Source organism: Dipodomys ordii, unplaced genomic scaffold (assembly GCF_000151885.1).
Source record: "Dipodomys ordii isolate 6190 unplaced genomic scaffold, Dord_2.0 Scaffold111, whole genome shotgun sequence".
Classification (NCBI taxonomy): Eukaryota; Metazoa; Chordata; class Mammalia; order Rodentia; family Heteromyidae; genus Dipodomys; species Dipodomys ordii.
The window spans coordinates 7,117,568-7,144,115 of record NW_012267327.1 but is presented as its reverse complement, the minus strand read 5'-3'; the positions used below and the strand labels follow the sequence as shown (position 1 = coordinate 7,144,115).

The window sequence follows — 26,548 nt, the reverse complement described above, 5'->3', positions numbered from 1 at the left end:
TAGTTCAGCTGTTTGAATTAGAAAGCCATGTGGGAACTTTCCTTTCTCCAAAGGGAATAGTAGGTAATAGGAGAAAAGAATATTTCAATCTTTTGTAAAGAAGCTTTAGGACTTAGAATGACAGTCTTTGCCATGTGTCCAGAACCTAAGACTGAACTAAAATATTAATATCTACACATGTGTATACTGTCTTTTTAGAATACTGAATTTTTTAGTGCCAAATTTGAAAAATCATTAAACTAGTAGGTATGCCTTATCAGCACTGGGTATGTTAGAGAAATCAAAGTATTATCCTGGCTTGGTATTATATGAGGGAAGAAAGAGGTTCATTCAGATATATGGTGATTTTCTAATCACAGCTAGAGAGTAAGGTGAAGGTTAAATAGGGCTAAGTAGAAAGGAAAAGACTGTTTCTTAATTCATAGTTAGTCAAGCCTCTAAGGTATTATTGGGTTTGAAAAAAAAGTAAATGTGATATTCAGAAATACTGGCCCAGTTCATGTTTTTGGGTTTGAAATATAGTCTAGAAACACTGGCATATTGCATAGTAATAGAAATTAATAAAGCTGTGTTATTCCTTTAGGCAGTAAATCACTGTCTAGCCTTTACAATATAATCTACAAAAATAGCTGTAATCCTTTCTTAAATTATAATTAGAGTGCAGAACCTAAATAAAGCAAGCAATCATGTACATATTGTGCCATCTTATGGGTAGGAAATCATTTCTATATAAGAATATAGAAGTTGAAATCTGGCCCACCAGAGTCAGCTTTCCCATGATGAAGATCACCAGACTGTTACATATCTTCAGCTTACTTTCTTTTTTTTGGGGGGGAGGGGTGGGATCTGGTCGTGGGGCCTGAACTCTGGGCCTGGGCACTGTTCTTCAGCTCTTCAGCTCAAGGCTAGTGCTCTACCACTTGAGCCACAGCAACACCTCCGGCTTTTTCCTTTTTTTTTTCACTTTAAAAAAAAAAGAGTTATTGTGAAAATACTGTACAGAGGGGTTACAATTACATGGGCAAGATAATGAGTACATTTCTTATCAAGCATTGTAGCCTCCTCCTTTGTTTCCCCTTCCTATCCCATCCTCCCCCTATCCCCCCACCGAACCTTCTCCCCCACCAAAGTTGTAAAGTTTGTTTTCCACATAACGACTTTACTTCTCGTTGTTGCAGTGGGTCCACCTGTATCCCTATTTAAACGATTTGTTTTTTCCCTTCCCCTCCACAAATTATAACAACATCAAATACAGTGAAAGCAGGGGTTATACTGTGGGGGAGGGACATACAAAGCAACAAAGAAATAATCTTATAAATGTGTTAGAAACAATCTCATGAAAGAAAAAAACCCAGATGCTCCTCCGTAGATGAGCGGATCAAGAAAATGTGGTACGTATACATAATGGAATTCTATGCTGCCATCAGAAAGAATGACATTGCCCCATTTGTTAGGAAATGGAAAGACTTGGAAAAAATTATACTAAGTGAAGTAAGCCAGGCCCAAAGAAACATAGGTCCTATTGTTCCCTTATTTACAATATCTAGTATATGTCTGAGGCAAGCAGAAGAGGTCAGTTAAGTTGATGGTAGGGAAATGAACCCTAAGATATGTATTCAAATGTTTTTTTTCTTTCCGGCTTTTTTCTTTTTGCTTATGTGGTGCTGAGGAATTGAACCCAGAACCTCATGCATGCAAGGCAAGCGCTCTACCACTGAGCCACCTTCCAAGCCCCAGCTTACTTTCTGAGAAGCTTTCTATTGGCCTGTACCTAGTAAACAAATGAATCATCTCCATTCTACCAAAAAAAGTATGGTTTCTGGCCATAATATTTCAAACTATTGTAAACATTGTAAATTTCAAAGTGTGTTCTAAGATTTTGCATGTCCTTTCTGCTTGAAAGGTTGCATTTCATCCTTACTATATTCTAAGGTCAAAGAAAATCGTTTGAGACGTGAAAAGGAACTGGAGCGCCTAAGAACTGAAAGAGCCCTGAAAAAATCTGCTTTCTTGGAGGCTCAGTGTCTGGTGCAAGAAGAGAAGAGAAGGAAAGCTCTGAAGGCCAAGAAAGAGAAGGAGGAGATTCAAAAGGAGATGGTCAAGCTGCGGAGGGAGATACTTGACAGAAGACGCACTGTGGAAGAGGCATGGAAAATGTAAGCGAGCATGATGGTGGTGTAGAGTTTTGTCTGTTTAAGTAGTCATTTTGGAAATGCTGGAAAATTTGTCAACTGCACAGACTTTGCAAGTAACAAAACATAATAGAGAAACCACCCACTATTCTACCATCTTATTTTATTTTTCCATGTTTTCTCCTGGTCTTGGTCCCCTTACACACTTAATTAAAGCCATAATGTATATTTAATTTGTTATTCTTCTGTAATTTATACATTCCTGAAGTCTGTATATTACAATAGTGAGTTGCTATACAATAATTTATATAATGACTTCCTTCCCATACTGTTAAGAATTTAGGCCATGTTAGATTTTTTTTTAAACCAACATAGTATTGCAATGAGTGTTCTGAAGCTTAGAGTTCTTTCAGTTTTTTGAATTGTACTTTTAGGATAAATTGCTAGGAGTACAATTCTGAGTTAAATTGTATAGGTTTTTTTTGTCAGTCATGGGGCTTGAACTCAGGGCTTGGGTGATGTCCCAGAGCTGCTTTTGTGCTCAAGGTTTTAGCACACTACCACTTTGAGCTACAGCACCACTTCCTATATAAATTTTTTTAATTTTTTATTTATTTTTTGGTCAGTCGTGGGGCTTGAACTCTGGGCCTGGGTGCTGTCCCTCAGCTCTTCAGCTCAAAGCTAGTGCTCTACCACTTGAGCCACAGCCCCACTTCCAGCTTTTTCTGTTTATGGTGCTGAGGAACCGAACCCAAGGCCTCATGCATAGGAAGCAAGCACTCTACCACTGAGCCACCTTCCCAGTTTTTAATATACCTCTTGAAACATTGCCAAATTGCTTTCAAAATGGTTGGTATCCTTGACAGCAGGCCAGCTTATCACACTCTTCTCAGTATCATTGAGTATCATCACTTTCAGTATATTTAGTTTTTATAAGCACTGTATTGATTAGTTTCCATTTCTTTGCTGAACATGTTTTCTCATGCCTTCTGCATAGTTGGCAATTGTCTCTTGTCCTGTTGCTGCCTTATTTTCTGATCATCATATAGCAAGTTAACGTTGCCTTACTACCACTGATAAAGAAAAAGAATAGCTCACATAAGAGGAAAACAAATCATCCCCACCGTATTGTTCTCCATCCTTATGTAGAAAATGAGCTTCATAAGTGAAATAACTAGTGTATTTATTCTGAGAAATAGCACTGATTCATGAATTGCCAAAGTCTTGGAACAAAGTGAGTAGAATGTCTGAATATTCAAACTGAGAGGCCAAAAAGACCCATAAGATAATCCTCCCACACCTATCAGCCTACACAGCTTCTCCCCCCTGTGTTCTTGATTGCTCTCATTGTACCCAATTTAAAACAGCTCAGCAGTGGACGTGTGCTTCACTACTTCAAGTGCCAGACTCATGCCTCTTCCAGATGCCATTCCTTTCAAAAAGCAATCACCAATGTTTCAGTGAGTTCTTTCTAAGGTCAATCTTGCTTTTCAGATTGCTCCCCAGCCCTGGAAAAAGTAGGCTGACCTAAAATAAATTGTGAAAGCAAGTAACATTGGATGGTAGCAGGATGCTCTGTTCACTGCACTCAACAAATGTTCACTGACCAGTCGTTTCTTATAAAAGTTAAAATTTTACCCATGATTACAGTATGACAGGTAATATGTTCTACTTCTAGGAAGTTGAAATGACTTGAACTTCCCAAAACCAATTTGAAAATAAACAAGAGCCATAAAATTTTTTTATCTTTTGACTAAGGGAATTCTGTCCTAGGAAAATTTTCCTGCCAAAAAATGATCAGAAATCCAGAGATTTGTACATAAAGATAATTAAATAATGTATTAATAGTATTAGGAAATCATTAACTAATGGTTATACAATTAAACAGAAGTGGCATGGTTATCAGATTTATTTCTGGGTGTACATGTACTACCTTAGTTATGAGCAACTATTACCTTCCTAAAAATATGTCTTTTGTGATTTAAAAAAGTCAGCTCCATAATATTAGGACTGTTTTTCTTTAATATACACTGTCAACTGCCTGTAGTCATATAATATTCTTATGGAAATAAATAGTTTGGAAAAAGTTGGTAAAATTTGATGGTTGGTAGAGCTTTTTAACTTATTAGTAAGTTATCTTAAATCTACTTCACTGCATAGTTTCAAGTATTTTCAAGATAAAGGAAAAAGAAAAGCTTTAAACTAGAGAATCCACCTTAACTGAATAAAACAGATTAACATCACCAGGAGGAAGATGTAATTTGTATACCCCTGTATGAAAGATGAGAACGAATGAAACAGTATCTGTTTTCTTATAGCCTCTCAGTTTTAATTTCCACCACTGCAAAAAGATTAGGTGACTTGCCCAGGTTTTCCTAACTGGTTTGTGGCCAGAGCCTATATCTTGGCTTCCAATTAAATGCCATATTTTTACCACACCATTCATAGTGTATACTTGACACACATAGCTCTGTAATTAACTGCACTCCTATAAGAAGACAGCAGCTCTAGGCTTCCTTGAATTGGTGAGGGAAGGAGAGATGTCCAACATGAGGAAGATTGGATAGCTGGGTGAGGCAGGATGACCAGAGAGATGAGCAACGAAGTCATCAGGAGACTTGGATTATGGGACTAAAGGCTTTTTCTTTGTTGTCGTTGAATTATACTTACTTTTCCTTTTCAGCTATTTTAGAATCATTCTGTGTTCTTTTTTCTTCTTATACAATAACACTTGATTCTTCTGATTTTTTTGGTTCTATATACCTTATAAATGCCTTGTAAAAATCCCATACTTTTTTTTTGTCCTTAAGGACCGCTTTTCCCCTTCTTTCCTAATAAAAACTTTATATTATGTCATTAAAGAAAACAATATTTAACTCTCAAATTTTGATCAGAATATGGTTCAATATAAACTTAATAAAAATCATTTTCTAAAATACGTAGCGTTTTTTGTTTGTCAGAGTACTTAATAAAAATTGATTTCCTTTAATCTGTATTTTGTTGTTGTTGTTGTTGTTGTTGGTCGTGGGGCTTGAACTCTGGGCCTGGGCGCTGTCCCTCAGCTCTTCAGCTCAAGGTGAGCACTCTACCACTTTAGTTACAGCACCACTTCAGGTTTTCTGGTGATTTATTGGAGATAAAAGAGTTTCACGGACTTTCCTGCCCGGGCTGGCTTTGAGCCTCGATCCTCAGATCTCAGCCTCCTAAGTAGCTAGGATTACAGGCGTGAGCCACCAGCGCCCTGCTTAATCTATATTTTATAGAGTAATAAACTATGACTCCAAGAAAATAATCACTCTTCTGTGTAGTTTTAGAATCATATCTAAAAATGTGTGTTTTTTTTTGAAATTTCAGTATATATTCCACTATAGTAAGTTGTAATTACTCCTTGTTAAATCTATTATAACTATTTTTAAATTATTATTAATAGAGAGAAGAAAAATCAAGAAGAAAATTCTCCAGAAACAAGCATGTTTCAAAGTGCTCAGGTAATTCTGGATAAAGAAGAAGTGGCAAAAGAAAGAAAAAGGAAACTGAAAGAACTGTTAATCCAAACATACAAGGAAAATCACCAGGTGGGAGTAATAGCATCTCTTTCTTTCAGCTTTCTTAAATGACAAGAAATGCCATCAGCCATAGGCCAAAGTATACACTTGTTCGATATATCAAAAGTTCCTCATCCATAAGGGGAGAGAGAAAAAGAAAGAGGGTACATAATTGTGAAATAGAGTAGCAACCATGTATGAAGACAACATAGGAAATCCCAGTGATAGTGATTGATCAATTGGGAAATAGGGAGAGAGAATATAGTAGAGAAGGTTATTCTGAGCAAAATATAATCTATGCATGTATGAAATACTATGGAGACCCTTAGTGCAATTAGTACACACTAAAAGAAAATAAAAGAGTGACAGGAGAGTATAGCAGGCACTGTTAGGGGAGTGGGAGCCAGCAGGAGGAGTTGGATTAATAAGAAGGGTGAGGCCAGACACTGATGGCTCAGGCCTAGCTACTCTGAGGATTGCAGTTCAAAGCCAGCCCTGGCAGGAAAGTGCAGGAGAGAGACTCTTTATCCAATTAACCACTGGAAAATGAGAAGTGGTGCTGTGGCTCTGAGTGATAGAGCATTAGCCATGAGCAAAAGAGCTCAAGGACAGTGCTCAGGCCCTGAATTCAAGCCCCAAGACTGACAAAAATAAAAGGGGGTGATAGAACAGTGAAAAATTTTGAGATTGTTTGAAGAGTGAGATGGTGGTAAGAAAGGGTGATAGAAGGAATGAAGTTGACCGAGATACATGTGTGCAAATGTCATCCTTATCTGACCCATCCCACACAGCCTTGAGTCCCTTGTTGTGAGACTGTTCTCAAACAGTAGATATCCTAAGTGAACTCCTAGGAAATTGGGGCATCAAGTTAGGACTCCTTTCTAAATTATCCTGTTAAGAATTGCATCTAACAACTTGGTAACTGGCAGTTTTTGAACATTTAGTTCTGCTTTGATAATCTGAAAGACAGTTGTGTCTGGGTTATTCAGCAGGTACATGTACTAGTTATTTGTGTGTTGGTGGTACAGATCCTAAAGCAATGAAACACTTAAGTCTGTACAGTTCTTTCTAGTGTCTGCCTTTAATTTACCCTTTATTCCTTTCACTTTTTAATGAAAATAACTGACCATTGTTTTACCTTTATCTTTTTTATTGTAAATTTTATTGTAAAAGTGATGTACAGAGGGGTTACAGGTAATGAATACATTTTTTTTTTAAACAGGGTCATCCCCCTCCCTCATTTCTCCTACTTTTCCCTTCCCAACCTCCTTTTCCCCCCAGGTTGTAAACTTCATTTGCAACCTAGTGTCTAGTGAGTATCACTGTGAACTGAGTCTCCATTTGTCCCACCTGGCTATTTTTTTAATTGACAAATGACCATCCTCCTTGGGCTGTTTAAGCAGTTTTCCAACAAAGGGCAATTGATGAAGTATTAATTCAGGCTTGTAACATTTCATATAAAATGAGTTACTTGACAGATTTGTAAATCAGATGTTTAGGTAACAACTACCTACCTCAGGATCTTAGGCATTACAGAAATTAGGTGGTTAGTAGAATAAATATGTGAAAGGATTTACATAGTGAGAGAAAACAAAATGCTAAGCAGGTATTAAAGGAGCTATAAGTTAGGGATAAACTTATAAAGGTCTTGGAATCAATAACAGGAATTTGAATGTGATATGAATAACTAATATATGGTAGGAAAATAAAGTAGTTAAAGTGCTTTTTAAAAAGATAGAGGAAGAAATGTAATAAGAGGAAATGTTAAGAGATGGTATTAATGGTGACATTGATCAAGTTGAACAAACTAACATGTTGTATTGAAACTCCTTTGTAAAAATACTAAAAGATAATAAAAAATAACTAAAAGATAATAAAAAATACTAAAAGATAATAAAAAATGGAGTTAATGTGTCCTCCTATAATAACTACAAAGATTTCTAAAAGAAATGGGTTTCTAGGGGACATCTTGGGATGGCAAAAGGAAAAATGCCATTTTTTGTTGCTGAACCAATGAGAACTGAGTAAGACATGTGTTCCCTAAAGAGTTCATCTGTATGATAAGAAACCATATATATTTTAGGTGGAACTACTGGATATATATGTTGGACATATTCTGAACACATTACTTGTTTTTAAAAGAATGTGTCTGTATTTAAAAAAGAAAAATGACAGATTTTGAATAGATTATCTATACTTTGACACAGATTCTGCTTGATTTATAACTATACATTATTATTTTAAGCCTTTATTTTGAGATAATTTTTGGCATACTGAAAAGCTGCAAAAGTAGAGCAGAGAGTCCTTGAATATCCTTTCAGCATCTTTTTCCAATGTGCAAATCTTACATAAACATAGTATAATTATCAAAACTAGGAAATTACTGTTAGTACAGTACTATTAGATACCATTAATTAAATTATAGGCCCTATTAGAATAGCACCAGTTTTTTCCACTGATTCTCTTTCTGTTTCAGGATTCAATTCATAATTCTATATTGCATTTCAACATTATGTTTCCTGAATCTCCTCCTGTATGTCACAGTTCCTCCATCTTCCCTTATCTTTTAAGAGCTTGACATTTTCAAAGGAGAACTAGTCCTATATTTTTTGGAATGTCCTTGATTTTTTTTACCATTGTCCCCTATTTGAATTTTTGCTGTTTTGGTTTTTTTTGGCCAGTCCTGGAGCTTGAACTCAGGGCCTGGGCACTGTCCTTAATTAAGCCTCTTTTCTCAAGGCTAGTGCTCTCCCACTGGAGCCACAGTACTACTTCCAGGTTTTCCTGTATATGTGGTACTGAGGAATTGAACCCAGGGCTGCATGCATGCTAGGCAAGCACTCTACGGCTAAGACACATTCCCAGCCCTGCCTTGAATTTTTTTTTTTTTGGGGGGGGGTCCGGTCATGGGGCCTGAACTCTGGGCCTGGGCACTGTCCTTCAGCTCTTCAGCTCAAGGCTAGTGCTCTACCACTTGAGCCATAGCACCACTTCTGGCTTTTTTCTTTTTGCTGAGGAATTGAACCCAGGGCCTCAGGCATGCAAGGCAAGCGCTCTACCACTGAACCAATTTCCCAGCCCCCCCTGCCTTGAGTTTTTATGGTATGACTACCATAAGAAATGATACTGTGCCTTTCTGTATGTATCATATCAAGTAATGGCTAATCAAGTAATGGTTAAGATTGTGTCTGCTAGGTTTCTGTGTTCTAAGAATGCTATTTTCCTTGTCTTATGGGAGATACTATGAAACTTTGTAAATATTCATTTCTCCTTAGAAGCTCTTACACATTAGTTTTAGCATCCAGTGTGGGTTATGTCTACAGTTATTAACCTGGTATTTGTCTAATTTGATATTTACTTCATTTTTTTCTAGATTTGCTCATTTAAATTCTTGTAGAAGAAAGAACGGTCTGTTCTACATACATTTGTTGTTATAATTATGTATTCAGTATGAGCTCTCTGATTTTTTTTATCCTGTGGCTTATTATCTCATATTGTTGTTTACTTTGTTATTCAAATTGTTCAGCTTTGGCTATTGGGAAATATCGTCATCTGTTTTTGCTCTTTTAATATGCTTCCATCCTTTTTTCAGCTTTCCCCTTCTTTGTGGCACCACAAAATACTCTAGGCTCATCTTGTATTTTCCCTGCTGTAGTCCTGAACCAGCCACTTCTACATCATGGTTCCTTTTATTGAAGAAAGCACCTTGGAAAGCAAGATTGGTGTGCTCACTGCTTCTGGGGTGTCATTATTTTAGTCTTTGCAGAAGACAGAGTTAGGAAATATATGTATGTCTACTAACCCAGGCATGCATACACAGTCTGTTTTTCTATATGTGTACATTACATACATATTAAAATGCACGAGTTCCTGATCATACTTATAAGGTCAGTACAACATAGGACTGGAGTCATGTTACTCTCCTTTTCCTTATTTGGAACTTATCTTTGGAACCATCAGAATATATACTAAGCAATTGTGAATTCATAATGACACATGCAGTGCTAACCCAGCACCACATGTTTCGGTTTAGCGCTTCCTTCTTGCCCAGCTACAACTTCTTTCTCTGATAAAGAGAAGCCTGGCTCTCAGGATCTACATTCTATTTACTTGTTAGTGAGTCCTAACATACTATAAAAGGAGTTTCAAAACAACTAGTGCATATTACTATGGAAGCAGATACATTAACTAGAACACCAATATTTGTATAATTATTTTTTGTTTTAGCTGAAACATTATTTTCCTGTTACTTTTTGTTTTAGCCAAATATTGTTAGTTCCTTTCTTTCCTTCCCTTTTCTGTGTGATAATGTTTTTCATTTGGATTATGGGCAATATATCTCTAATTTTGAGTTTGTACTTGGTTATAACTGAGACATGGTAAACATCCACCTACCAGGCTCCTCACACTTTTTCATAGACTTGGCTGAAGATAGGACAGTCCTCTGGCAAATCCCAGTATAGTAGGCAGGCCCATCTGGGCTCATTATGTTGGTCCCAGTGCACATTGCCATCCTGGTTCTAAAGACGTCTGAAGCTACCCTTGGGTAATGAAATCTGGATAGTCAGCATCCTACATATGGCTGCAGGATGAAAGTGACTTGCTCTGAGTGGCTAGACAACTGGGAACTCTGTCTGCACCCTCAAAATGCTCCACTGGCCCAAGTCCAATGGAAATAAGCTGTGTTTGCAAGAATGTGTTTCTAGCTGTTCAGATTCCTTTAGTTCCTTGTAATTCATTGTGATTTGATTCTGGATTTTATTTGTCCCACCAAACTCTTAGTGTCACTTGCACCATATAATTTAATAGGGGTCTTCCTGAGAGAAATGATATACACTCTTACCAACACTCAAGTTCAGGTACAGCACACTTAATGCCTCCCTTCCTCCCCGTTTCATCGGTAGGACTGATCGTTATGTTTTGTTTTTGTGCAGAAACTTTCCACTTCCAGCCTATCCTATTTTCTCTTTGATCTTGCCATGAAATCTCTTGGGAAGATTCAGCCATCCCTGTGTCATTGCTAATTAGCAGAAACAACAAGGGATTAACTATGAAATTCTTACGCTGTTTGGAAAGTGGCCTTCTTAATTCTCACTCTCTTCTGCAACACTTTTTAAAAAATATGATTAAAAACCCTATGATCTTTTCTGCTTGTGAAAGTCAGAGAGAACAGTGAAAGATGGGATGACACTAACCTAAATCTTAATTCTCTGGGGAAATTTTAATCTGATATTTGGTTAGGTTTCCCTGTTGGAGCATAAGATAATAAAGGCCCATAGGAATCATCACTAATACACTTATGGTATAATGTCTTCCAAAAACCCACCCCAAACTAAACCAATGAAACATGATGATGTGTGCAATTTTTCTGACAGGATGATGAAGACTATAGTTAAGTATTTCATTTATATATCATAGTTCTTTTCCAAGGACTTAGTGTTATCAGATCTGCCTACACAACACTGGAGCAAAACCATTTCTGAACTGACACATAGCAACCATCTTCTCAGCAGTGTCTTACTTATATTTGAGAAGGAAATGAAGGAAAAACCTTCAAACAAAACTTTATGCAAATAAACTGCAGAGAAAGAAATGCCAGGGGACATAATAATGAGTATAGGAACTCTGCCCTCCAGATCTATTGCCACAGGCAATGTGTAGTATATATTTGAGGAAGTCTGAAGCATTGTTATAGATTACTTTCACATAGCCAACCCTGCTGAAATTTTCCAACTAAAATTTGCCTTTTATGAAAAATGTAGTACCGAGAATTGAGCCCAGAGCCTTCACTTGCTGAGCAAGTACTTGACCACTTGAACTCTGCATCTGGGTATGTGTCCATATTGACAAGGAGGTTGCTTGTTTATTTTGTTGCTCTTCCCTCCATTACCCTGTAAACATCCTCACAGAGGAGCAGTGGAAACCAATTTACCAGAATCTCAGATAAAGTTTTTCTTTTCAAAGTGTTATAAGGCTTTTCTGATTCCAGGGGCTCCTATTCTTTAATATATATATTTAAATAGTGCTTAGATTGAACCTAAGACCGTGTGCATATTCAGCGAACAGTCTACCACTGACCAAATGTGTGATTTTTTTTTTCACTCTTAAAAATAGGTACTGATAGCTGGGTGCCAGTTGCTCACTCAGGAGGCTGAGATGTGAGAATTATAGTTCAAAGCCACGGGAGAGAAAAATCCCCATGAGACTTAAAAAAAAATTATTGTAAAGATACTGTACAGAGGGGTTACAGCAATATGAGTAAGGTAATGAGTACACTTCCTATTGCCCATGAGATTTTTTAGTTGCCACTTAACCACTCAAAAACTGGAAGTGCGGCTGTTGCTCAAAGTGGTAGAGTGCTAGCCTTGGGCACAAAGAGCTCAGGGACAGTGCCCAGGCTCCAAGTTCAAGCCCCACAACTGACAAAAAAAAAGTACCAATTACATTTTGCTTTAGAGAATTAAGAAAAGAGCCTTTGGCATAAATGAAATCCATTCTTTTAATTTTTACAGGTAAAATATCTTTTCCCCTAATGCTAGATAGATGACTTAAGATAAATATTCTGAGATAAACTGTGTTCTTGGTAATCTGAGGTAATCTGTGTGTCAGTGTATGAGTGGAGGGTGAAAAATCATGGGCAGCAAGTAGGAATTGGTGGAGAGTTACAAAACTGTCAAAGGGAAAGTAAAGGCAAAAGGGAGCAGTAAGAGTAGGCCTGTGTTCTCTAAAGAACATGATGGCCTCCTCTCAATTGGTCCAGGATGTGTTTCATACGGTACTCTATTCTAACAGTAATCAAGTGATAAGCTGTATTATGGCCATTCTTCTTTAAAAGAGAAGCACAGACTTGAGCTGAGTAAGATTTTACAGACAGCAAGACTAAGCAGCTCCTTCCTGAAAATCTGTTACTCTTAGAGTAAAGGAAAACAGCTATTAAATAAATACAACAGCATTGTTGTTTGAAACTTTAGCAGAATTAAGTAGAATTTACAAAACATCCCTATGTTGCTGGTACATATGGACACATTTATGGGTAAAATGATACAGTGTCTGGAACTCATTTTAAAATACAACAGAAAGGAAAAAACAGTGCTGGGAGGAAGAATAGGACAGGCAAAATGCTGATAAGTTTTGAAGGAGGAAAATTTTAAATACTGAAGTTTCATCTAGTAGTGGTTATTATATTTTCAGCTTCTATCTAGGTTTATCCACGGGATCTAACAGCACATCTGGGTCTAGTGTAATCAGTTAGGGAGTATATTTGATTGGGGGTGGAGAGGTGCCATGATTTCTTCTCCCTCTTTGTCGGGGAAGGCGTCCTAGTAAAATAACAGGTGGAGGATGGATCATAAGATAGTTTCTTTCCATTGCAAAATTCAGGATTGATTGTTCCCACTGGGGACTGATCACTGTGGTAAAGATCATTCTCTTCCCAGGCACCAGGCTCTTTGTAACATCTGTGAAGTATTTTCCCTAGCTATAATAGTCTCCAAAAGGAAAAAAAAATGAGATTGTAGATTGCTTCCTTTCCTAACAATGAGTTAGTTATCTGTCCTTTTTGGAACAGGAGCAATAGGAGTTTACTTGTGTGTGTGGGGGGGGTGAGGGTCATACATATGGGGAGTATAGTTTTTCTTCCTGACATTTGAACCTTGGCCACCTCCCCTGGACCACTGGTTACACCACAGTTAGTTCCATTCAGCAAAAAATAAATCGTAAACTTGTTGACACTTTTGTCCTCTTTACAATCCATTGTTTATTTTTCCATGACAGAGAATTTTGATGCAATTATCACTGAGCTTTCTGACAAAAAGGAAATCGCTGAGGAATCTTGATGAGTTACCCACTTCATTAATCAGAACAAGCATCTCTAGTGACAGGGTTAGAATTACAATGAAGATTAGATAGCAAATTGCTGTTCCACCTAACGTCAATCATTTGCAGTGACAGCAATGTGATTACACTTCAGGGAAGAGCTTTTCTTGCCAACAGAACGAGGGCAACTCCAGTGCAGGTAATAAATTTAGCAGGGCGAGCTGTCATTTCTTCTCTTGCGTGGAATCCTTAAAAGCAAAATGATGTCTTGTGGAAGATTTTTGTGGGGAGGAAAGCATTCACTTTAAAACTTTTAAATTTCACATAGTAGTATTTTTATTGTAGTTATATACTTAGGAGCAGTTCCTCTCCACAATGATTCCTTCTACTTCATTTACCTGTATCAAGCTCTAATTATCACTATAACTATGATAAAGACAGTAGAAGTTAGCAAAAGAATATGTGACTGAATTTGAAAATGTGTGAGAGGTAAAAACCTGATACAGAAACAGATGAAGTGGGAAAGAAATGGAAAAGGGTCAGACATCTGGCTAGTTAAAAAACTTTTTAAGTTCTCCTAGCTTAAACATGGGCATTACTCTTCCCTTCCAGTTATATGCTTTCTTTCCTTTAAAAAAATCATTTTAAGTGGTTGTATAGCGGGGTTTCAATTCAACATTTCAACTTACGTGTACAGTGCATAAACCCCCAGTTATGTTTGTAAAGTTTTGTTTCAGAGAGGAATGAGATAAGCATTATTCTAGTTCTAGAATGTTGAAGTGATCAGAAGAAACATGCCTAGGAACATCAGGTAGTTGGGGGAGGGGAGAAGACAAAGAATAAATAGATCTTGTCTTCTGTTCTAAATAAAAATAGAACTAGGACTCAAAGAATATTCCTCTCCAGAGTATTTACTTCTATTCACATTTATCAGGGATTCATGAGAACAATGTTTGTTATAAATCAAGAATAACTATGCAGCTCTCCTTGAGTCATACTATATATTTTTATTTAAATTTTAATTAGACCGCCTTTTTGAGCAGCAGAGAAAATTCAGTAGCCAATCAATCTCAGGAAGGCAGTTGCTCCATGAATTTCACTTTGCTGAGGTTAACTTCTGTGTAGCAAAACGGAATTATATATCTTTAAATCCAAAATCTAATTTTGGTCTTAAAACCTCAGGTTTGTTTTGTTTTATTTTCCTTTCCTCTCACCCTCCTCTCTTTTCTCCCTCTCTCCCTCCCTCCCTCCCTCCCTCCCTCACTTCCTTCCTTCCTTCCTTCCTTCCTTCCTTCCTTCCTTCCTTCCTTCCTTAATGGTACCAGCGATTTAACTCTGGATCTTACACATTATTCTACCAATTGACCAATGCCCTCAACCTTTTTATTTTTTATTTTTTTTCTGTTTCTGAGATAGGGACAGTTGTAAGTCCAGGCTAATGCAATGGGGGAAATTGAGAACCTATCTCAAAACAACCAGAGTAAAACAGAGCTGGAGATGTGGCTTTGGCAGTAAGCAGGGTGCCTGCCTTGCAAGCTCAAATCTCTAAGTTCAAACCTCAGTACTGGGGAGAGGGAGCGGGAAAGGGAAAAGAAAAGAAAAGACAAAGAGAAGAAAAGAAATTAAACAGCACATAGAAGTTGCTTTAAATTTTACAGATTTTGGAAATCCAAGGATATTACTGTATGATTGTCAAGTTCAATTAGTACAATTTCATCATTAGAATAACCTAGGAGTGAAAATTACAGATAGCTATGTATAGAATATTTTACCAAGTCAAGCCGGCGCTGGTGGCTCAAGCCTGTAATCCTAGCTACTCAGGAGGCTGAGATCTGAGGATCGCGGTTCAAAGCCAGCCCGGGCAAGAGAGACTGTGAGACTCCTATCTCCAATAAACCACCAGAAAACCGGAAGTGGCGCTGTGGCTCAAGTGGTAGAGCGCTTGCCTTGAGCTAAAGAACTGAGGGACAGCACCCAGGCCCAGAGTTCAAGCCCCACGACCGAAAAAAAAAAAGAATATTTTACCAAGTCAAGAAGTCTTTGTTAATGTATCTGGTAAGTAGACTTAGGGAATTTTCTTCTCATACACGTTTATATAATTTTTAAAATGCAATGTAAAATAGATAAATAATAATATAAAAATTATATTCCTTTACTCTGACAGCTGTGTTTTTTGTTTGTTTGTTTGTTTTGTCAGTCATGGGGCTTGAACGCAGCCTGGGCGCTGTCCCTCAGCTCTTCAGCTCAAGGCGAGCGCTCTACCACTTGAGCTACAGCGCCACTTCCGGTTTTCTAGTGGTTTACTGGAGATAGGAGTCTCACCGTCTTTCCTGCCCGGGCTGGCTTTGAACCTTGATCCTTAGATCTCAGCCTCCTGAGTAGCTAGGATTACAGGCATGAGCCACGGGCACCCGGCAGCTGTGTGTTTTTTTGTGTGACTGAAGTCATATCCTCTATTCAGCATATCTCTTCATCCTTCCCTTTCTTCCTTCCTCCTCTTTTTTTCCCTTCCCTTTCTCTTCTTCCAGGGAATCTAAGGTAAAGGTCTGCAAAATGTGCCTTCCTCAGAAATAACAGACAGGGAACAAGAATTTAAAAAAAAAAAAAAACTTTACCCTGGTTTTTCCCCGATGAGAATTACAACAGTGTAGTTCCTCTAAACATGAAAGTAATAATTCTGGCCAAACAGTATATTTCTAAGAATTCTAGAACGTGCTTGTTTATCTTAATGATCATTTTATTTCTTTATTCTCTAAAAAGTAGAGATTATATCTTAAAAATATTACTCAGAGGTTCTAAACTCAAGCATGTTTACTAAGTGTTGAAATAATGACAAATATGTTTACAAAGAAGGAAGCCACAAATAGGGCTGAGCCTGCCAAAGTCTTTGAAGTCACTTCTTGTGAGGTTATTCTTTATTTTAGTCTCCTCACACTCAGAATGATTCTTGGATTTGCCATTCTGCAGTCTTGTGGAAATCAGGAAGCCTGTGATTATAACATAATGTGAAGAATGCTTTTTTGACTAAAGAAAGCATGCACTGCTCTGAGAATATACTTGAGTAGACACTTACATTTGGGAAGAAGGTTGGTGATAGGAATTCTTTTTGAGAGAGGTGACTCTTGAAGTACTCAGAAAAGAAAGAGAAATGACAATGAAGACAGGAAAGTATGAAATAATGTGGTTGGCATCAAGGCCAAGAGCTAAAAGTAAGTTAGTAGAAGAATGCAATGTTCTGTAGAGACAGAAGATGTAAACAAGGACTAGGTTGCATTGATTTTTCTTGGTCTAGATATTACTCTAGGGATTCCCTCATGGTATAGATGTTGCTTAATTTGCATCTTCATGTGTTAGATGATTACAGGCCACCTGAGCATCTTGTGTCTAAACCTCCTGACATACTCTAATTGTTCTGTTAGGCTGCCTTCTCTGACTTAAGAACCCCCTGTTCTATCCTCCTAGGATCTCCAGGGTTCACGCTTACAGGACATCAGTAGTATGAGTAACAGGAATTAATTAAATGGTTGCTATTTCAAGCTCCAAGACAACCTGGTAGGATAGGACATGGTGGATGCAGGTCTTTGAAGTTTCTCAAGCCCCTTAATTCATATCTCACAGCTTCCGGTACGACTCATACCTCCAAATCAGAATTATGGAGTTTTAAGTTGCGAGTCTGAAAATGCCTCACTTGAATGACTTGACTTATCACCATCAGTGTAAAGGAATTGTGCTTTGTTCTCTCCCAGGGAGACCACACTTTCCAGACTTGTCATATCAAGTGTAAAGGGGGAATCAGAAAAGAAGACTCTTGATATTAGACATTAGAAACATGGGCTGTGATTCGTAGTGATTTTTCCAAATGTTTCCATTACAGTGTCAAAAGCGATATTTCTCTGCCTGGCACAAGCTGATTCTTGATCATAGGATTCAGCTGGGGAAAGCGGGGACCCTGTCTGACTGGAAGCTTCAACTGAAGGTGCTGCGAGCCTGGAGAGACCATACGAGGTTCCGAAAGTTGGATCGGGAGACACAAGCCTTGGAAAATCATCTTAGGGAAGAAAACAGGTACTGTTACTTACCCATAAAATTCTTCTAGAGTGTTTATCTAAGGCGTCTTCCTCCAGACAGGCCCAGAAATAAACTCATCTTACCCACTATAAGATACGGTAATTACAGGTATTCTATGTTACATCTCAACTAGAAAATTTATATGAAAATGATCATTGAAAATTATAAGCAACCCAACATTTGATTGAAGTATACTAAAACACCTGATTTTCTTTCTTTAGAGGAAACAAACAGTAGGCTTCTTTAGTGCGTCATCATTACCCCGTGAACCATCTAGCAATTCACAAGAGAGTGTTTGCTTTAGATGTCAATAATTCTCATTGATAGAAATCATTGTCTTTACATAGAACGTTAATGAAGTAACAAAGGGAACGTCCATCCTGAAGAGCCAACCTGCCAGGAGTGAATCCTCCCATTCCTGTCTTCAGTTCCACACCTTATTTAGAAGTTTATGACATTTTTCTATCAATTCCCTCTTCTGTTTGTACTGTGTCAAGCCTAAGACAGAATTTGTCTTCAAATGAAACTGCGTTTCATCATCTTAAAATTAAATACTTTTTTTCTTCTCATTTCCAAGTTTGTTTTTGTACTTTTCTTTCATTTTTGTTGCTTGTTTGTTTATTTTTGGTGGTGTTGGGGATTTAGTCCAGGGCCTCATACATGCTAAGCACCTGTTTTATCACTAGGTTATACCTCCCCACCCCACCCCCAGCCCTGGGTCATCAACTTTTGAATTCCAGAATCAATTTCTGATATAGAAAGAACTGTTTCTTTTTTGATGGAGAGAGAATGGAATTCCTGCTTTGATGTGTAACTATTTATCTACTGGCAATTCTGCCATTCATTCCAAATGAAACATTGAATGAATGGTATGTGGAAGAGCCTGGTATCCCTTAGAAGTTTGCAGGCCTCTGACAGCATCAGGCACTGGAAAAGTTTCATAGGAGGGCACATGGCCCCTAGTCCTCACAGAACTCACAGTTGTTTGCAGAAAGCAAGATCTAGTAACAGTACAGTTATTGAGCAGTGTTATAAACTAAGGAATATCTTCCCTTTTGTTGCTGAGAAAATGACAGAATTAAGTGTGGCTGTAGAGTCTCTTTGAGTGTGAAAAGACTTCTTCATGAATGTATCTTAAAAAAATAATTAATTTACATAAAAATAAGTGAATCATGCCGGGTGCTGGTGGCTCACACCTGTAATCCTAGCTAATCAGGAGGCTCTGAGGATTGCGGTTCAAAGCCAGCCTGGGCAGGAAAGACTGTGAGACTCTTATCTCCAATAAACCACTCAGAAAGTGGTACTGTGGCTCAAATGGTAGAGTGCTAGCCTTGAGCTGAAGAGCTCAGGGACAGTGCTCAGGCCCAGAGTTCAAGCCCCATGACCAAAAAAAAAAGTGAATCAAAAGCAAATAAATTGGGAGTGTGTGTGTGGTTTGTTTGTTTGTTTTTTGTCGGTCATAGGGTTTGAACTCTGGGGCTGGACGCTGTCCCTGAACTCTTCAGCTCAAAGCCAGCACTCTACCACTTGAGCCACAGGGCCACTTCCAGGTTTTTCTGCTTATGTGGTGCTGAGGAATTGAACCCAGGGCCTCATGCATATAAGGCAAGCATTCTACCACTGAGCCACCTTCCCAGCCCTGTGTGTGTTTTTTTTAAAGATGGATATCGGCTGGATACATAGCTCAAGTGGTAGAGTACCTGTCTAACAAGTGGGAGATAGGCCCTTAATTCAAACCTCAATACCACCTAAAAAGAAAAGAAAGGAAGGAGCAAAGGGAAGGAAAGAGAGAGAAGGTAGGGAAGAAGGAAGGAAAGGAGGGAAGAAGGAAGGAAGAAGAGAAGGAAGGGAAGAAAGGAGGGACAAAAGATGGGTCTTGATCATAGAAAGATGGGTCTTGATCATCTCCAAGTAGAGATGGGGAAACTGGAGTAATGGCAAAAAGTTAGCCATGTGAACATCAAGCATGTGGTTATCAACTTCTGAAAGGTTTTAAATGTCAGGATAAGTAGTCTAGATATTCTTTGGTGATAAGTGAATACTTGAAGTTTTTTAAGCACAAATATGATCTAGTCAATTTAATTTTTTCAATGTCTCAGAACCTAGTTTTAAGCAAAACAGAACTGGGATGGTAGCTTACTGAGAATGAATGATGGGGAAGGTTGATTGGATGTAGAAGGTAAAATGGAGGTGTTGTAAGGTGAGAGCATTGTGGGAAAGGATACAAAGTGAGTAGAATTTGACATGTTAAAATTAAAAGTGGCCTGTGAGATTTACATACTTGAAGAAGCTTGTAGAAGAAAAATCTGGAGACTAAATACTAAATGGGGACTTCACCATAACATGATATGCCAATTTTTTTAAGATCTCAGAACTTTTCATCTAGTATCTGTGAATTATCGCCAGGTGTCTGTTTTTAAATGTTCAGAATGGGTCCTAAGATGTTTAACTGCCATAGTTAGGAAATACTTAGCTGACAGTAACTTTTGCTACAAAGCTATAGGACAAAAAATATTATAAGGCAAGACATATCAAGGATCATCTGATCTAGCTCTTGATTTTACAACTGATCAAAGGAAAGCCCAGAGGGAATCATAAAGTTTGCTAATCATAAAGTTTGAGCACCTAATCCAAACCAACTAGAGCTTTGTCTTTTTGATTCTGGGTCTGATGCTTTTTCCTTTACCACACTGTTCCTCTGATAAACAAATAGCATCTAGGTTGTGGTACCCAAGACACCCATATTTTTTAACTATATTGTAATTTGCTTTAGATTGTAATGGGTGAAAAATACGAACTGCAACATAGTTCCTCATAAAGGAGCTACTCCACATAGATTTTCATTTGTGCTACTTTTCTCCAAATCTTTAGCTCTCTGCACATTACACCTGATGCTATAAATTGTTTTGGGAAATTGGATGATTTTGTTCACAGACATTTGGAATATTAAAAGTGGAGGCAAAAGTTCAGACTACCACAAGCAAAAACCAAGAAATTTCATAGAATTGAGTATCCGCAAGGCAGGGCCTTCTTTACTGTTCTGATCTGGGTGAATTTCAGTTCTTCCATAGGTACCAAATGTATGTCTGTTGATTAATGAATGAGCCAGCGAATGACTGATGAGCCCAGTTACTGTTTTACTTGTTATTTAACTTGACAGTTTTCAAGCATTCTACCTAGTATGCACAGGGATTATAACAAATTATGAATTGTAGAAATGTAGCTTTTACCAGCATGACAAAACATATGGTGATTCCATGGCCCATTGTCCATGTTGTTGAAATCATTTAACATTGTGCCCATAGAGAAAAGTCTAATGTCTGCTTAAAAACTCTTAACAGGGTAGTTCTAATGTTAATATTCTTACTGTCATAAAATAATACAATAGCTTGGAAGGTGGCTCAGTGGTAGAGTGCTTGCCTTGCATGCCTGAGGCCCTGGGTTCTATTCCTTAGCACCACATAAGCAAAAAAGAAAAAAGCCGGAAGTGGCGCTGTGGCTTAAGTAATAGAGCGCTAGCCTAGAGCTGAGGGACAGCGCCCAGGCCCAGAGTTCAGGCCCCACGACCGGACCCCCCCCAAAAAAAAGAATAAAATAATACAATAAAAATATTTAAAAGAAGGAAGAACTTATTATGTATGCTATGCATATTTCAACCAAATCTTCATCCTTCAGTCGCTATACTTTCTTGGTTTTTTTTTCCCTGTAAGGTGCACTCTCTCTAATCCTTCCTCATGCCCACTTTAGAGGGATTTGTTTTTCTATTCTTCCATGCTTCCTCTGAAAATGCAACAAATATATATCTTATTATTATTCATAATTTAATACCATCTTTTTTCATTGAGCTTGCTTATGGACTCATCTCTACTCTAAGAGTTCATTCATTTTTTTCTTCAAAAAGTGCATCTTGCTTTCCCTAGTAGGAATTGTGGTCATTCTATTTTTACTCATCTCTTCTTTAAAAGTAGTTTTTATAACTAATGGGGCTATTATAAAATTTCAATATAATATCTTTTCTTTTCTTTTGGAGGGGTGTTATACTAAGGATTGAACTCTAAGGAGTTCAACTCCTTAGAGTTCAATCCTTAGTATAAGGATTGAACTTATTCTTCTTAGTCAAGTCTTCTACCATTTGAACCACATCCCCAGATCTTTTACTTTCAGTTTATTTTTTAGATAGGATCTCACATCAAATTAAATCTACCTCTTGAGTAGCTGGGACTACAGGCATTTACCACCACATTGAATCATAATGCAGTTTCAACATTAGTGAAGATTTCCAAACCCTGAGTATTTATTTACTTAGATATGCAACAAAATTCTAGCACTGTACCTTTTGACATGGTAATATCACAGTGTTAACATTATCAAGTTTCTTTGACATGTTCAGTTTTGCAAGTTGACTTTAGATCTTTCTTTTCCTACTAGGGTTTGAGCTTCAGGGCTTTGTGTGCTTGGCAGGCAGGTACCCTGGCATTTGAGCCATACCTCCAGGCCCTGGTTCCAGATCTTCCATTCCTTCTTTCTGTCATTCTTTCTCTTTGAATTTATACCTGCCCTAGACAAACCTGGGAAGAATCAGGGTTTGTTTTCAACATATTCTTTCAAACTTTCTTGAACCCTGCTTCCCTCATTTTCCAGTTCTTTCCTAGGAAGCACCTCTTCTCCTCCTGAATGAAAATCTTGACCTTTCTTGCCTGGAACATGCTTTTGTTTTTTTTCTCTCAAGCCTCTCACTCTCTCTAGTCCTATAATCCTCAGTTGTCAGGTAGTCTTCATTTCTAGCACTCCTGATTTTAGCTTTCTATGAGGCAATCATTTCTGGAGTGCCTCTGTTCATCATGTTCAATTGTCTTTCCCTCTGTGTTTACCTGGATACCCAGGTGAGTGGACAGGAGCCACATGGTGTCTGTAGCCTGACAGATTTATCAGAGAGGCAGGAGATCAGACTGGCCTCGCCTAGCTCACTTTAAAAATTCTTTAAGACAGAACTGTCTCCCTCTTTTCCCAGGGGACTACCTAGTGCACTACTGAATGCATTAGCCTACTCATTCCTATGCTGCCAAACCTGCTCACCCCACATGCAGCTGTTCCTGTCACTGCAGATTTTATGTTTTACATCAGATCTCCGTGCTCAGTCAGATCACTGGTTATGTGGTTATTTATCATTTCCCATTCCTTTTTTTAAAAAATTCAAGACATGGTTTAGGTATCTAGTAGTCATGTTGTGAGATAGAATTATTACTTTCCATTGGAATTTTGTTCTGTATTTCAGATTTTTTAAATTAGATCAAAAAAATCTTGTAGGCTAGGTTTCTTATCGCCTTTTTTGTTTTGTTTTGTTTTTGCTTTATTTATTTATTTTGTTTTTTGTTTTTTTGGTAGTGGGGCTTGAAATCAGGGCCTGGGCGCTGTCCCTGGGCTCTTTTGCTCAAGGCTAGCACTCTACCACTTTGCACCACAGCACCACTTCCAGCTTTTGAGTAGCTAAGTGGAGATAAGAGTCTCACAGGGACTTTTCCTCTTGGGCTGGCTTTGAACTGCAATCCTCAGATCTCAGTCTTCTGAGTAGCTAGAATTACAGGCATGAGCCACCAGTGCTAGGCTGTCATCACCATTTTTGAGGATGAATCTGCAGCTCAGAAACATTCAGCCACTCATCTAGTGTCCCAGACCTGGTTCATATTCCAACTTCTCAGATCTATACTGTGCATCTCTCATTAAAGTGTCATTTGAAGTATTGATCCTGGACAGCAGAATTCATGCTTAAATTCCTATGGAAACCTTTTAATTCTGCAGAGACAGTCTTTTTGTACATGCAGTTGTATAATTGTGATGATCCATTTATATACTTTTGCTGTTCTGATCTTTGCTTGTCAACATATTGGGATAGGATGTTTTCCATAAGGAAACTCTGCTCTTAATGTTATAGTAACTGGGTCTGAAGCTCCTTCTTTAGGCAAATTTATCCAAGTGAATTGTGTTTTAGTACATTTAGATTAGATTGCCCTCTTCACAAATATTTATGTTTTGTGTCATCTTTTTAAAAGTAAGAAGGAGGCATATGTAAGAGACGGTCACTACTAAAGCAAATCCCAACAGCGCAGGATGGAGCCAGCTTTATTTCTGGATCCTCAGCTTCTTTCTCCTACCCTTCCACCTCAGCCCACAAATAAGGATATATTCCCTACATTTCCAAGCCTCCTGTATAAACTGTTTTGGAGAAGGTTCTAAGCACTGTAGTGAACATGCCTGCTTTACTCATTTCTTCCGATTTCACTCTTGTTGTAGGTATAGAAATGTTTTTCTTTTGGGCGTTTTATAGAGTCCAAATAATCTCTCTGTAACTCAGAACTCCAGTGCTGCTTTTGGCTGTTCATGCTATAAAAACATGACATTAAAACACATCAGGTAAATTTGGTACTGCTCCTTCCTGAGCTGATAGATGAAAATGAAATTTCATGTTAATCAAACAGAGCAGCACACTAATTTACAAATTTACTCACTTGAGAAAAGTACCATAGTTTTTTTTCATTTCTTTATTTCTAATCAGAACTTTTAAAATTTGGTCTTTCCTATCCTGCTACCTAATTTATTTTTATTCCTTCTAGAATTTTTATTTCAAGATCTCTCAGTCTCAGATACTTAATTTATTCTCACTAAATTAAAATATAGGAGCATTTATTTTATTACAAAAACTTTTATTATGAAAACTATCAATCACAAAGTATTTATTGAGTTCAATGCATTAAGATCAATTAAATATAATGAAATATTTGAATAGCAGATGCCTTAACCTGTTTTCTCCTGTCACATAATTCTGTGACTGGCTAATTTATAAACAATAGAAGTTGACTTGGTTCATGGTTCTGAAGGCTGGAAAGTCTAAGAACACAGTACCTGCATGTGCCGAGGGCCACTGTGCTATGTCATAATGTTGGCAAGTGGGCAACAAGCATACACAGACAGAACTGGGAAATAAGGGCAAACTTACCATTTTTATTGGGAATCACTCCCAAGATAACAGCATTAATCTATCTATTCATGAAAGCAGAGCCCTCTTGACCTAATTACTTTTTTTTTACATACTAGGCAAGCTAGAGCATACAGCTTCAGTTTCAGCTCCCTACTTAACCTTTTACTTCCTAATATTACAGTTGGGCTGAAATTTCAGTATTTATTTTGGAGGGTACATTCAAGTGATAGTGACTGTTTCTCAAGGAATTCAGACTAGATTGGAATGGAGATATCAGCATACATCTCTGATATTAAGGGTAAAAACTTGTAAAACTTATTTCAGCTATATGTATTTCTTGTTTCATACCACATTAACTCACATCAAAGTCACAATGTAACTTTGAAATGTGAATGGCAGTCAAAACAATTATGTAAGCATTAAGACCTTAATACTTCTGACTCACTGATCCAAGAATGTCAAGATTTTCTCAACCTGACCTCAATGATGCCCTGAGGAGAATGGAGGCATTATATGTTTAACAGAAATGGATACTCAAAAAGTGTTAAAGAGAAAATGTGCCAGTCTCCTTCACAAGACACAGTCACATGGACAACTAACCCATAGTAGATTTAAAACCCCACACTGATCACCAATACCACATAATACGTTTCAAGCTGGAGGGGCTAATAACCATCCACAGATAGGTAGGTCTCTATGCTTGAATTCTCAACTGGCTGCCACAAGTCATCTGATGAAGATTCATGCTGGGAATGCAGCAATACCACTTCCCAGCCCACTCAGTTCAATCTCCTCATGTTTGTGAATTTTGCAGGAATTCAAAAAAAAAAAAAAAGCTAGATGATGAGTGCATTCCATGAGAGCAAGGTCTCTTCAGACATTTATTCAGTTCATTTATTCAGGTTTGGTATATGATGCCTATTCAGTGATTCTTCCCTTGAACAAGTCTTTTTTTATATGTAAGTTTTTAATTGTGAAAATACTGTACAAAGGGGTTACAGTTACATGAGCAGGGCAACATTGTTGCCTCCTCCTTTGTCTTTCCCCTACCATCCCTTCCCTCCCACTTCCACAACTACACTCCCCCCACCCACTACCCACCCTCCCACCCCACCCCCGCCTAAATTGTAAAGTTCGTTGTTCAACAATGTCTTGTACATCTCTTTATTACAATGGGTCAACCTGTATCCCTATCTAAATATTTTGTTTTTTCCCTTCCCCTCCCCAAATTATAACAACATCAAATATAGTGAAAACAGGGGTTATGCCATGGGGGAGGAACACACAAAGCAACAGAAAAATCACATGGTAACTTATAAATACGTTAGAAACAATAGCAAGAAAGAAAAAAACCACTTGTGTCCCTATCTTGGGGTTCATTTTGCTTAACATCATATAATCTGGTCATATGTACAAGCTACCGGCACAACTATGTTTATTGCAGCATTATTTACCATAGCTAAGATATGGAACCAACGTAGATGCCCCTCAGTAGATGAATGGATCAAGAAAATGTGATGTGCATGTGTGTATGTGTGTGTGTGTGTGTGTGTGTGTGTGTGTGTGTGTATGAGAACAGAAAATGGAAAGACTTGGAAAAAATTATATTAAGTGAAGTAAAGCTGGCCCATACAAACATAGGTTCCATGGTTTCCCTTATTTGCAATAGCTACTATTATGTCTGGGACAAGCAGAAAAAGTCTTTTTTTTTTTTTTTTCACAAGATCTACCCTCGGGATTTTTTTTCTTTGGAGCGGTATTGGAGTTTTGAATAGAGGGCTACTTCCAGTTTTCCAGTGGTGTATTGGAGATAAGAGTCTCACGGACTTTCCTGCCAGGGCTGGCTCTAAACCTCAGTCCTCAGATCTCAGCCTCCTGAGTAGCTAGGATGACAGGCATGAGCCACCAGTGCCCGGCTAAACTTTTATTTCTTAGACATACTATATGAACATTTCTTTCCTCTGTTCATTTGTCTTTAAATAGTCATATAACTACTTTTTTGTTTTTTCCCC

General features: G+C 37.8%; 1 protein-coding gene across 2 annotated transcripts in view; it reads left to right on the top strand.

The window, feature by feature from the left end:
• Window positions 1–26,548, top strand: part of Kiaa1407 (KIAA1407 ortholog) — a 69,404-nt gene that overhangs the window by 16,326 nt on the left and 26,530 nt on the right. For both annotated transcript variants that reach the window (XR_001175539.1, XM_013028591.1), the window contains exons 6-8: window positions 1,933–2,156; window positions 5,563–5,707; window positions 17,367–17,557. Coding sequence is in view for 1 of the 2 variants with exons in the window: in XM_013028591.1 (XP_012884045.1) it covers window positions 1,933–2,156; window positions 5,563–5,707; window positions 17,367–17,557 (560 nt within the window). In the remaining variant the exon portion in view is untranslated. The remainder of the gene's footprint in view (window positions 1–1,932; window positions 2,157–5,562; window positions 5,708–17,366; window positions 17,558–26,548) is intronic.